The sequence below is a fragment of the Sorex araneus genome, chromosome 2 (genome assembly GCF_027595985.1).
Source record: "Sorex araneus isolate mSorAra2 chromosome 2, mSorAra2.pri, whole genome shotgun sequence".
Taxonomy (NCBI): domain Eukaryota; kingdom Metazoa; phylum Chordata; class Mammalia; order Eulipotyphla; family Soricidae; genus Sorex; species Sorex araneus.
The window spans coordinates 42,347,406-42,360,873 of NC_073303.1; the positions used below are offsets into that span (position 1 = coordinate 42,347,406).

Here is a 13,468-nt window from a genome sequence, read left to right on the forward strand (position 1 = left end):
AGTGTCTGCCAAAGCCTTGGGGTCAGAGGGCATCAGGGAGGTCAGAGGTGAGTCTGGAGGCTGGTGGCACTGTGTGTGGCACACCACCCTCATGTCGTGTCCCCGGGATTCCCCACACTCAGCTTGGTCTGGTGACTGGGGCCCAGCCAGGCGGGGACCCCGCACCCCACAGCGGTGTCTGGGCTGAGAGAGGAACGAAGCGTCAGGCTCGGGACCCCTGGGCCGCCAGCCGGTCCTCACACAGGTCACACTGGCAGTGTCCACTGGTACAGTGCAGGGTGAGCGGGTCCTGGGGCTGACTGACAGGGCGGGGAGGGGGTGGGCAAGGTGAGCGGGACCGGGGCAGGGCCAGTCAGGGCCAGAGTCTGGCGGTGCGGGGGTGATGCACTCATGGGGACCGGCTCCTGGCACTGGGACCTCCCTGTACCCCCAGCCCCCCGCCAGTGGGGTCTCTGCAGAATCTCAGCCCTGGCCCATTCCCCGCTGGTCTGGCGCACGGTGCGGAGGGAGCCGGTGAGTCTTAGAAGTTCCTGTGAGGGGCTGGTATGAGCCACTGGGCTGAGTGTCCAAGGACACACGGGGTGGTGGTGTGCAGACACCCCTGGCGGTGCCCCCCGTCCTGCCCGAAGCTGCCAGGTGGGGTCCGAGGGGCCCGGGGTGGGGGAGGGGGCCCTCAGCACTGTGCAAGAAAAAGCTTCGGTTTTATTGGTCACTCGGGTTTAGAAAAATGGGGGCTCAGGCTCCGGAGGCGAGTGGCCCAGCCCCCACGTGCTGGTGGGGACCGTGTGCCGGGCCTGGGGCCACCAGCCCAGTCGTGAGGCACAGATTGGCGGCCACAGCTGGGGCCGAGAAAGCGTCAGAGGCAGAGAGGGCAGGTCCCCAGGGTGCTGCGTGCCAGGCCGGGCAGGACACAGGCGTCCGTGTCTCTCTGGAAATGTCCTGGGCCCGCGGCCTGCCCTGCCCCTCATGTCCTCAGCTCTGACGTGCTGCCCCATGGGCCCCGCCGGGCTCCCCCTGGGCGCAGCTTCCAGGACACAGGCCGGTGTCGGGAGCAGCCTGACTGCAGGTGGCACAACCCCGAGTGCAGTCCAGAGGCTGGCCGAGGGTCCCGGGTGTCGGGGGTGGCACCCCATGTGGGCCTGGGAGGCATCTGCAGAGGGAGAGGAGAAAGTGCGGGCGCCTTCCCGGGCCCAGGACGGTCAGTGCTGGAGTCTCCTGCGTCACCGTCAGGGTCAATGCTGCCACAGACAGTGGTGGACGTGCGCTCAGAGGTTCATGGGTGTCCACGACTCCTGTCGGCAGGGCTTCCTGGGTCAGGGCTCTGCAGTGAAGAACAGACGGGACAGCTGGCGTCGGGGCACAGAATGGGCAGCGCCGGAAGCCGGGAGCTGTGGGGGTCCGGCTCTGTGGGACAGCACCTTGTCGCAGTTCCTGGGTGCTCCCACCGGCCAGGAGCGGCTGGTGACCCTCCTTATGTCCACTGCACAGGCAGCTTTGGGCCGCCTCCGGGGCACCCCCGGGAGTGAAGGACGTGGACCCACACTGGGCCAAGGCCACTGGGCTGGTGGCACAGCCTGATGGGTCCTGCATACCAGCGGCGAGGACAGGGGGAGTCCCTGCAGGCAGGCAGAGTCCCGGGGTCCCCTGGCCCCTCCAATGCCCGAGGCCACGGAGCGCCAGGTGGGGACCCGAGAGAGAGCACGGACCCTCTGGGCAGATGGTGGGCCCCTCGCCAGCTCACCTGGGCCTCTACTGCCGGGAGGCCACGTCCCCCAGGGGCTTCTGGACACCAAAGGCAGTGATGAAGATGTTGACCACGACGATGATGAAGACCAGGCCCGTGGCCAGGTTGTTGAGGAAGTCCAGCTTCGCGTGCTTGGCGGGGTTGTTGAGGTCATACTTGACTGGAGGCGAGAGAGATGAACTGGGTTGACCACCCCGCAGGGGGCGGCACTCGGGGTGCTGTCTATCCCCAGAGAGGCCCGCCGCGCCTGCACAGCCTGCCCAACCCCAGCCCTGCGCCCGTGGCCGGGGGCCTCGCTAAAGGCGCAGACCAGGGGCCGGAGCGATAGCACAGCGGGGAGGGCGTTTGCCTTGCACGCAGCCGACCCAGGTTCGATCCCCGGCATCCCATATGGTCCCCCAAGCACTGCCAGGGGTAATTCCTGAGTGCAGAGCCAGGAGTGACCCCTGAGCATTGCTGGGTGTGACCCCCCCCAAAAAAAAGCAAAATAAATAAATAAATAAATAAAGGTGCAGACCACCCCTGGGCTTGCTTCCTGTTCCTGGGACACGGTGCCCCTGGCCAGGCTCCTCTCTGACTGCCGGGGGCACCAGAGCTCCAGTGGCTGGGTCTCTGAATGTGACCCAGCACTGACCCCGAGCCTCATGGTCACTTCACAGAGGGGTCAGGGAGACCCAGAAGTTCAGGAAGCTGGAGGAGGTGATAGTCCCAGGACCATGACACAGACCCAGGACCATGACACAGCTTTCCTGAACATCTTTCTGGGTCACAGCCAGCTGCACTCAGGGGTCCTGCCTGGTGAGCTCAGGGGACCATCTGAGGTGCTAGGAATGGAACCAGGGTCGGCCACTCGCAAGGTAAGCACCTTCCACCCGGCATCATCAGCCCAGCCCCTGGAAGTGTTGTTTTAGAGCAATGACGTCCTTTTCAAGCACCATCTCTGCTACGTTCTGCCCATCTGGAAAAGCTGCTCAAATATATTGGCTTATTGATCTTCCATTAGGTTCGCTACCCGTAGGGAATGAAGCATTACTTTTCCCAACTCTCATGTGTGGTCATCTGCTCTTTCCTTAAATTTTGTAAGTATTTCCTCCACATATTTTATTGTCTGATTTCAAATATTACTTATGTGCAGTGAATCTATTCTTTTCTCTATACCGTAGTCTACTCTCTCCCTTTATGTTTTTGGTTTGGGGTCACTTTCTGCAATGCTCATGGTTTACGCCGGCTCTGTGCTCAGGGATCACTCCTGGTGGTGCTCACGGGACTACCTGGGATGCTGGGGATAGAACTCGGGCTAGCTGCATCAAGGCAAACGACCCCCCTGCTGTGCTATCTCCCTGACCTTCCCACAACACATCTAAGCTAGCATCGCCTGGGGACAGGACAGCCACGCAGCCCTCGATGGACACGTAGCTGCCCAATGCATGTCAGTTCTAAGTGAGTCTGGGAAATTTTCCTGTGTCCCTGTGTGGGCAGTGGAAAGACTGAAGCCTAGGGAGGAGCCACACGGGCCTGGTGCCCCTGCCCCACCCCCGTGCTCGGAGCAGGGCAGTGGATGGTCCCTTCGGGGGAGGGCAGCAGGGCCACCAGGACAGACGTACCCAGGAAGATGAGCAGGACGCCCACGCCGATCTGGAGCACCAGGGAGATGGAGATGAGGACCACCAGGGGCACGAAGAAGGCGAAGCTGGGCCCCTGCTCGATGACGGCCTTCAGCTGAGAGGCGTTGGCCATCAGCAGCGCGATGTCCAGCATGCTCTCGGCCGCGCTTTTCTTGTTGGCATAGTGGTTCACGTTGATGGGCCGGTTCCGGCCCCAGCGAACTGGCTGCAGAGGGCAGAGGTCTATGTGGGGGGCTGGTGCGTGTGTGTGTGCATGTGTATGTATATGTGTGTGAGTGCGAGTGTGTGTATGTGCATGTGTGTGTGCGCACGTGAGTATATGTGTGTGCATGTGTGTAGGTGTGTGTATGTGCGTGCGTGCATGTGTGTGTGTATATGTGAGTGCGTGTGTGTGTGTGTATGTGCATGTGTGTGTGCACAGGTATGTTCCCCACTGCCCTCAGCCAGGGGGTGCCAGGAAGGACAGAGTCCTGCAGCCTGTGGTCAGGCCCGAGAGCAGGAAGGAAGCAAAACCCACCCTCGGCACATGGTGCTACAGCCTGGGCGGAACAGCTGGGGCCCCCCAGGCCGATTCCCACTTAGCCGCTGGGCTGGCCACTCCCCTCCAGGCCGGGAAGTGAGAGGGGCCGCGAGCTGGATGCCGGGGGTCTGCACACATGCCAGACTCAGACCTGGGGTGCAGCCAGGCATGCAGATGCTCTACGGAGGCCCCAAACACGCAGATACTTTTCACTTCCTGTTTACATCAATTCAAGAATGACTTGGGGGGTGGTCCGGACCTGGGGGCGAGGGGGGCAGAGGGGTGTGTACAGGATGTGGATGGAGCCCAAGCCTCGAAAAAGCACGACATGGGCTTTACGAGCCCCTTCATTTTAATGGAAAAACAAAAATCATTTAGCCACTTTACTGAGGTTTGATTGAAATTTAAAAAGTTGCAGGGACAGAAGGAGAACCTTCTGGAGGGTCTGGAGCTAAATGTACACCATGCAAGCAGCCCCCCGGTCAAGGCTGGGCAGCACCGCCCCGTGGACACCCCTCATTTTGGAGCACCGGCACCGGGAAGCTGGCCTGTGGCCTCACTCGGGATCTCCCCGGCCCTCGTCCCAGCACCCCTGAAACAGCGACGCCGTCCTAGCACGTTCTTCTCGCCTCTGCTGAGACGGTTCCAGGCCCCTGGGCCAGGCTCTCTGGATCTCTAAGTGCCTCCATGCTCCTGGCCCGGGGCAGTGGCCACTGCCTCCAGGAAGCCCTGGTGGCTTTACTCAGCTGACAGGGCTGAAGAAGCAGAGAGTGTTGGGGAGGCAGAGGGCCGAAGGCAGCTCTCTGGGCCCGGCCGCGGGGCCCTCCTCACTGGGTCCCTCCCCGGGCCCCCAGGACCAGCCGGCACCCCTGGGCCTGACCCACAGGCTTCTGCGCCTCCTGGGCCCGCTGGGAAGGTTCTGTTTCTCGGCTCATGAAAGATGCAGGAGGCGGGTGCAGGCCGGCACACAGGCGCCAGCTCCCTGCAGCCGCAGCTGTCGCACCCGGACGCAGAGGCCGGGAAGCTGCGGCCCTCAGGCTGAGACTGACCGGACACAGCCAGGACAGCGCAGCCGGACGGCCCAGCTCCCCGCACCGCCCCCGCCCGCCCCGTGACTTTCTGCTTGGTTGTTTTCTGTTTGCTCCTGGGCCGTGCTCGAGGCCTACTCCTGACTCTGCCTGGTGGAGCTCAGGGATCATGGGGGGCCAGGGACCAGACCTGTGTCACTGCGTTCAAGGCAGCGCCCCGCACCCATGCTTACTCTCCAGCTTTTTTTTTTTTTTTGAATGGTGCCTTTTTGTTGTTTGTTTTGTTTTTTTGTTTTAGGCCCACATCCTGCAGTGCTCAGGGGTTCTCCTCTGCACTCAGGTATCACACCTGGTAGGCTTGAGGGGGACCACAGGGGTGCCAGGGATTGAACTCAGCCAGCCGCGTGCATGCAAGGCAAATGCCTCCCCTGCAATACTACGGCTCCAGCTCTGAGGTAGAAGCATTTAAACCCAGGAGCCCCACGGAAGCCCCCTGTTTGGGCATGGGGCCAGCTGTGCTTTTTGGCATCAATACACACACACACACTCACAAACACACTCACATACACACTCACATCATACCCAACTCACACACTCATACCCAACTCACACGCTCATACCCAACTCACACATCATACCTAACTCACACACTCAGATCCCACCACGCCTCAGCTTTGCCTTCACCCTGGGAACAGCAGCTGTTTCCAGGGTCCCGGGGATGCCTGTCCGCTGACTGGCACAGAGGACAGCCCTGTCCCACTTCGGCAAGGCCACAGCTCTGCACACCCCATGCCCCTAGACACTCAGTATACTTCATGCTTCACAAACGGAGGCACTGTCAGACTGCCTTCCCTCGAGACCCTCCTTCCAGTGCTCATTCTGGTCCCGGAGTAAATAGTGAAGCCGGGGCCTTGGGAAGAGTGCCCACCTGGGACACAGACATGTCAGGATACATGTACCTTGTGTGTATGACATTGTGTATGTATATAAACACGCATGCACACACAATTCCACACCAGCCACACACGAGCATCACCTACACACCAGCACATGAACACCTGTGCAGACACATGGGTCAGGGGTACCCACACTGCTCACACACAAACACAGCTGAGTGGCAGCACGCACAGACCCATAGTCACAGGCACTCCGGGGGGCCGGGAAGGAGGGTGGTTCCCTCTATCCTGAGCTCCCCTCAACAGTTTCCACGGGCCACGGTTCATCATCCATGAGTGACACCAGTGGGGTCCCTCGCCCTCGGGGCCCGAGCATAGCCCCCCACCCCAGCCAGCCTTCAGGGAGCCTCCTGCCCTCCGAGCCACTCACGGTGGGCAAACCGAGGTCAGTCTCGCGAGGGTCTGGCTGCAGTCAGGCGCAGCCCAGGGGGTCCGAGCTGGGACTCGGGTGCCGAGACCACGGCTCAGAGACAGGCTGGCTTCTCTCCAGGCCTTGTCCCACACGTGCCATAGGGGCTCGAAGCAAGCCCTGGGGGAAGCTCTCAGGGGTCTGACCGCTGCCTCGGAGGCCCCTGCGCTCTCCTGGCTCAGGACACCCCCGGCCCAGGTAGTTACCTGCCTGTGAGTCAGCAGGGGAAACAACCCGGGGCCTCCAGTCCTGAGTCCCGGGGCTGACCGTGCCCCCTCCACTGTGCTCTGATGATGGACCAGCAGGTGCTCCCCGAGCCCTGCAGGGGTGCTGCTGCCTCCACTCACCGAGGAGGCCAGAGAACACAAGGCCAGCCTGCTGGCTCTGAAGGCCAGTGCTGCTGAGCACTGGATCAGCCTTTCCCACAACATGTGTGTGTGTCTGTGTGTGCACATGTGTGTCTGTGTATGTGTGTACACGTGTGGAGCATGTGTGTGCATGGAGAGCATTGTGTGAGCCACATGTGGAGCGTGTGTGCATACATGTGTGTGTTTCTGCATGTGTGTGTGCTATGTGTCTGTATATGTGTAGTGTGTGTGTGTCTGTGTGTCTGTGTACTGTGTACTAGAACCTTCAAACAGCAGAACTCCTCAGGAGGAGGCTGGAGGGAGCCGGAAGACATTCATCCCAGTCCAGTCCCTGCACTCAGCCTCCTGGTAGTGAGCACTGTTGGTAGAGTCCCCAGAAGCCCCATCTGGGAAAGCCCCCATGCTGCAGGCTGCTGGGAGCCTGCCTCCAGGGCCTGGCCTGGTGTCCTGCCCACCTGGCTGCCAGGAACTGTGTTGGGCACGGCCGCCCGGGCCTCTGCCAGTGACCGGGGTGGTGCAGGGAGCAGTGACAGCAGGCTGGCCCTGGGTCCGTGGACTCCCCAGAGAGCTGGGCAGTGGCTCAGGGCGTTTCCCTGGAAGTCTGCAGGAAGCGTGGGGCGCCTGCTCTGCGCAGAGCACTCACGGGGTGGACTGGAGACCGAAGCTATGGACAGATGCTAGTGCAGTGGGCCCCAGGGGCACTGGGCCGCGCGTTGAGGGGACAGCAGGGGTGGGCAGAGGCCTGCATGGTGCCCCCAGGCTTGGATGCCAGAGGCTGGGGCTGCTCATGGCTCCACTGGAGCCCTGGGAGAAAAGCTCAGGACCAACGCCACCCGCCCCTGCAGGGCCCGGGGGTACCTGGGCCTGTACTGACCCCTTAAAATGCCACCAGGCCCCAGGCTGCTCTGACCTCAGTCCCACCCGGGGTCCTCCCAGCCCCTTTCACTGCAAGTTCACTGGGGGCGGCTGCCAGCAGCCCCTCAGCAGCCCTGGACTGCTGCCCACTGGCGCCTGCTGTGGGTTCCTCATCCGCACATGGAGCGCACGCACACGCAAACACATACACACACACACAGGGCCACATGCACACACACACAGGGCCACATGCACACACAGGGTAGCATGCACACACACAGAGCCACATGCACACACACAGGGCCACATGCACACACACAGGGCCACATGCACACACATGCAGGGCCACAGGCACACACACAGGGTCACGTACGGAGACACACACAGCACCATGCACATGAATGCACATACACACAGGATCGTGCACACACAGAGACACTCACACAGGGTCACATGCACACATATGGCTGTGCAGATACATGCATTCACACAGGACCGCAGGATGAGCAGGGCCAGGGGAACTTCCCAGTGGCCAGGAGACCTGGGGCCCTGCCCCTTCCCCCTCCCAGTGCGGCCTGGCGGGAAGTCCCCTTCTCGAGACGAGCCGGCTCTCCCCCAAAGGGCAGGATCTGTGACTGACGCCACAGGGCAGCAGCCAGGAGGGAAAGGGGGTGCCTGGAGAAGAAGTCTCGGGTCCAAGGACAGCTCAGAACAGCCCACGCTCTGTCTCTGACCCTGGCCACAGGCCCTTCCCTCAGGCCAGCTGGGCACCTGTGGCCATGCCCTGGGCACCCTCCCTTCCAGGAGGAGAACCAGCGAGGGGCATGTTTCCTTCCATCCCGACTTGGCAGGAATCCACAGGCCCAGGGTCACCCGGTGCTGCCAGAACTTTTCCCGGCCAGCCCCGGAAGTGCCCCAGAGGTCTGTGCTCCGGGTCTGGGTGCTAACAGGAAGTCAGGGGGTTCCGGGGCAGCTGGGCTGGGGGATGGCCAGGCTGTGTGGACACACTTCCTGTGGGCTCAGCACTGGACACCTCAGTGTCGCTTTGTAGGCACTTGGCCGGGACTCCCCGGGTCCTGAGATCTGCTGCGGTGGCTGAAACGAGGAAAAGGGAGCAAACTTCCCCAGGCGGTGACCACGCAGCGTGTGTGCCTCTGTGTGTGTGTACATGTGCATGTATAAGCGTGTGTGCATGTCTGTGTGTATGTGTATATGTGTTCATGTATACATGTGTGCATCTGTGTGTGCATGTACACATGTGTGGCTGTGTATGTATGTGTATACATATATATGTCTGTGTACGTGTGCACATGTGCCTGTGTGAGTTGTGTGCCTATGTGGATGTATGTGTATATATGTATATGCATGTCTGTATGCGTGCATGTGCCTGTGTGCACTGTGTGTATGTGCATGTGCGCACATATGTGTGCATGTGTAGCTGTGTGTATGTGCATATGCATCTGTGTATGCATGTGCATCTGTGTGTATGTGTGTGGCATGTGGGGGGCAGTTCCCCACCCTTCGCTCTGCTCCCTGGCCATACCCACCACCTGCACTCCTGTCGCAGAGCCCAGCCTTGAGGGGGCAGGCCCCCCTGCCTGGCTTCGCAAGAGGCCACAGCGGGCTGGCTAGGGCCCGGGGCTGACCTGCCTGCTTCGCCCTGATGTGGCGGCCCCATGTCCACAGAACCAGCCCCTCCCCCCGGCAGTGAGCCTTCTCCCTGCCCTCACCCACAGGAGGGAGTGAGAAGCTACTTGTGGGCCCTCGGGGCATCAGCAGGGGCTCCCACGGGGCAGTGCTGGCCTTTGCAGAACCCTCCTGACTGGCTCCTAGAGCTGCCCTCGGAGGCATCATGGGCACCATGAACCATGCTGCCCCAGGCACACAGGCAACAGCCCTCACGTGGATGGGAAACTGAGGCACAGAGCAAGCCCAAACCACAAGATGTCCTGGGGGGTGGGGAACGGTGGAGGGCATGGCCCCTAGACTGCCCCAGGTGAGGTGAGGAGAGCAGAGTGCCACAGACCACCCTGCTGAGCGTCCTCTGTGACTGCCCACCCTCAAAGCTCCCCTGCAAGTCTCCACCCCACCCCCCGGGTGCTGAGCACCAACCTCTGCACCTCTGCTCTTGCTGCTGCCTTTCCCTGGGGTGCAGTCACCGGCTGCACTCACTCTAGTCCTCAGGGTCCAGCACTGGTGCCCCCTCCTACAGGAAGCCTTCCTGACTAAGCCATGGAGATAACATTCATTGGCTGGTTTTACCACGGGGCTGGTCTGTTCCTGCTCTATGCTGGCGTGGGACAGCCTGCCGGCCCTCGGGATGAGAGGATTACACCTGGGACCAGCTCATCTCAAGTTTTCCCGTCTGGGACAGAGGAGGCCTGGCAATGGAGACCCAACAGTGCTCCACAGAGCCGGAGGTCCAGTCCGCAGGGGGCCCAGAGGAAAGAATGTCTGCAGTCAGCAAGTCGCCGCCAGCCAGCGGTGCCCAAGCAAGGCGCCTTGGGCGCCGCGCACCGGGAAAGCGCAGGATCTGGCAAAGCCCGCACCCTCCCGGGCCTGCAACTCTGCCCGCGCCCTCTGGGCGGGACCGCGGCGCCCGGGCCCGCCCTCCGGCCCGGCCCGCGCGCAGGGTGCGGGCACCGGGGCCCAGTGCCCCGCCGGGCATGCATATCGGATGTGCGGTCTCCGTGGACACCGGGTGACGTAACCGTCTGCCGCTGCTGGCCAGGGGCCGAGCGGGGCACCTCCCCGCCCACGGCGGGCACGGAGAGCCCAGAGATGCGGGGGCTACAAGTTGGGAGGCGGCGCGGGGGAGGCCGGAAAGGAGGCGCCGGCCGTGCCGGCCGCGCGCGGACTCCGGGAACCTCGGCCGCGCACCCTGGCGCGGGCACGGCGGCCCGGGGCGCCCAGCGGCAGCCTGCAACCTGCCCCGCGCCCCCACTCACCTGCCCGGGTGCCAGGCGGCCCTGGTGCCCGGGACCCCCGCTCGGCCGCCGGTGGCGCGGGCGAGGCGCAGAGCGCGGCGCCCCCAAGTCGCCCCGCAGTGCGAACCCGGGCGCGGCGTCCCGGCGCGGTGCTCACAGGTGCCCGCGGAGCCGTGGGCGCGGGGTCAGCGCGGGCCGCCGGGCCAAGGTCGCCCGGGGGCCGGGGGAGGAGGCTTACCGAGGCTCCCGGGGAGCCGGGAGAGCCCGGGTGCAGGTCGCCGTTGAGCTCGTACTCTTCGGCGCCCGACTCCATGGTGCGGCCGCGGGGGCCGCGTCGCTCCTAGTCCGAGGACAGTCCGCGCCACCGCCGCCGGGTGCCCAGCTCCGTGCCCGCCGCGCACCGCCCGGGCCGCCCCCGCCCCGCCCCCGCCCCACCCCTCGCCGCCAGGCCCTCCTTGGCCCCGCCCCCGGACACACACAAGCCCCAGCTCCTGGTCGCCGGGACCACTCTCGTCCCGCCCCCGCCGCAGCCCCGCCCCCGACCACCTACAAGCCCCGCCCTCTGCTTACAGGATCGCCCCCTCCCCGCCCCAATCCCTTGCTGGCTCCGCCCCATCCCTTGCTGGCCACGCCCATACCGCCCGGCCCCGCCCCGGCCCGGACCGCTTCCCGGCCCGCCCGCGCCCGGCCCGCCCCTCGCGCCGCTCCGCGCTCATCCTGGCGCACCCCCCCTCCGGGCTCCCGCGCGGCCTCGGGTTTCCCCGACGTCCTCGCCGCGGGTTCGTGGGCAGGTCTGGGCCCTCAACGTGTCCCCGTCGTAAACTTTTATCCAGAAAACCGGGCGGAGAGTCAGCCTGTCCCTGGCCGCTTGGCACCGTGCCCGGAGCGTCCAGGGGGCGCGTCCCGGGGGCGCGTCCCGTGGGCGCGGAGGCTCTTATGCTCCCATCCCCGCACCGCTCACCCTGGACACCGGACTTGGAAAGTGGGTCGGCGCGTCCGGCCTTGCCCCCGTGCAAAAGGGGCGCAGGAAGACCCCCGCGCACGCGTGCGCCGGGTGGAGCCCTCTCGCCAAGGCCCGTGCCAGCCACGCCGTGGGGCGGCGTCCGTGTATCTGAGCTGGAGGAGGCCGTGTTTGGTGCACGCCGTGCGGGGGCCGCCCGCTGCCCCGGGCCCGGGAGCGCAGAGCCCACCGACGGCGCTTTATCTTCCGTCCAGACCTGGCTCCCGCAGGGCCGCCGGGCCAGGCGGCTGGGTTCTCTCTCCCCGGCTGCTCTGAGCCGCTGTGTGAACCCAGGCGGCGGCCCAGCCGCTCTATGCATGACGTCCCTGTCTGTAACTGGGGAGCAAGCCCGGGCATTTGACCGGGCTCGAAACAGTGCCCCAAATAAGAGGCAAATCCAACCTAGCCGAGTGTGCCCTAGCCTACTGGGTGGGAAGGCGTTTCTGCAAAACGTGAAGCCCCATTGAGGGGGTTGGGGTTCTCAGTCTGCAACAAGGTTGCTAGTGTGGGGCTGGGGTGGGGGGGTTGCCCACTCACTTGGTTGGGGCAGGTGGCACCCAGAGGACAGAGCCAAAAGTAAGTCCTGAGCAGTGCAAGGTATGGTCCAAAAACTAAAAAATAAATCCTGACCATAGCAGTGGTGGGTTGAAAGCAGGTGGGACTCCGCCCCCACCCCTGAATGACACAACTGCCTTCCCCCGTCCATTCATGGACACATTTCAACACGTTCCTCAGTGCTTTGCCCAGCTGAGGGTCCCAAGTGTCTGAGGACCGTCATAGAACCTGCCCTGCCCTCGGCCCGAGCCCCTCAGCACAGACCCTGAGACGGGACCTGTGGGTGTGGCTGCAGCAAGAGGCCTGGAACGCTCCAACCGGGGAGTCCCAGGAAGGAAGAGTGGCTATCTGTGCCCAGCTGGGGACCGGGCACTTCCAGGAGCTCATCACCCCCTCTCCTGGGTGGAGGAGCCAGGGGAGAAGTTGCTGGAACAATACAGTATCTGGAGCTGGGATTGTTTCCCTCCTTTATACTGACCCAAGGGAAGGGCCGTCCATGCCACCGTCCCTTCTCCTGTTCTTGCTGAGCCTGTGGTCACAGTCTTCGTCAGTGCCCCCCCCCTCTCGTCCCCCCCAGCCCTGCCCTGGCTGCAGCTCTCAGAGAGGGACATTCCCAGCTGCTGTGTCATCGTCGTTTGCCCATTTCCAAGAAGGCAGAAGTGACAGTGCCCCTGTTCCCCGAGTCTGCTTGCTTTCAGATGCCACCAGGGAGGCTGCTTGGAGTGGCGGACCAGCTCTGGGACACTGGCCCTGGGGCACTGTGAGGAGGTGGCCCCGGAGGGACAGGGCAGGGCTGGGCGGCCACACACTGAGAGATGCGGGGACAAAGTGGAGGGTCAGTGTGTGCAGGCAAAAAGTGTTCATGGGACACTCACTCGTGTGTGTGTGTGTGTGTGTGTGTGTGTGTGTGTGTGTGATGGGAGGGGGTTGCATGCATGTACACAGACACTCACGTCTCTGCACATGTGTTCATGCACATGGCGGGCAGAACTCAGCCCTGCTGAGCTGTGTGACAGTCTCCAGTGAGGGTGAAGGCACAGTCTATGGGAAGCAAAGATGCGCCCCTGAGTATGAGGGCGATGGGGCTCCCTGCCCCCGCCTCCTCACCCCGCCTCAAGCAGGCAGCTCCCTCTGACTGCCAAGGTCACCTCCTCTGAGCAGGCCCCCGGGGGTGACTCAGTACAGAGGGATATTCTGGGAGGACTGGATATTCTGGGGTGCCAGGGTAGTGCTCCCCTCCCCTCCTCAGGAGGGAATCTGGGTCTTAGTGCCAGAAAGAAGGCTGTGAGCTCCAGAGCTGGGTACCCCCCCCACACACACACACACTGTCACAGTTGGAGACGCAGATCTGGCATTCTGGAAGGTGCCTTGGAGGGGGTGTTGGCTCTGCCCCCGCACCCACAGCGTGCTTGCGGAGAGCTGAGATTGGCTGGGCTCTGTGTTATCACCTGGCTCGGCCAGCACATGCCCGCCCTGGAGGT

At 63.4% G+C, this 13,468-nt stretch overlaps 1 protein-coding gene across 1 annotated transcript; it reads right to left on the reverse strand.

Annotated features, from left to right (window-relative positions):
- Nucleotides 1-670: 670 nt before the first annotated feature.
- NINJ1 (ninjurin 1) lies at nucleotides 671-10,843 on the reverse strand. The gene is made up of 4 exons (XM_004620105.2): nucleotides 10,671-10,843; nucleotides 3,349-3,574; nucleotides 1,742-1,904; nucleotides 671-1,321 (listed from the first exon to the last, which is right to left on the reverse strand). The coding sequence occupies exons 1-3, from the start codon at nucleotides 10,743-10,745 to the stop codon at nucleotides 1,750-1,752; spliced, it is 456 nt and encodes a 151-aa protein (XP_004620162.1). The 5' UTR covers nucleotides 10,746-10,843; the 3' UTR covers nucleotides 671-1,321; nucleotides 1,742-1,749.
- Between the last annotated feature and the right edge of the window lie 2,625 nt (nucleotides 10,844-13,468).

Excerpts from the sequence above, each read along its gene's own strand:
- NINJ1 (XM_004620105.2), bottom strand. The coding sequence starts at position 10,745 with ATGGAGTCGGGCGCCGAAGAGTACGAGCTCAACGGCGACCTGCACCCG. Across the intron at positions 3,575-10,670 it reads CCGGCTCCCCGGGAGCCTCG|CCAGTTCGCTGGGGCCGGAA; the intron begins GTAAGCCTCCTC and ends TGCCCTCTGCAG. Across the intron at positions 1,905-3,348 it reads CGTCCTGCTCATCTTCCTGG|TCAAGTATGACCTCAACAAC; the intron begins GTACGTCTGTCC and ends TCTCGCCTCCAG.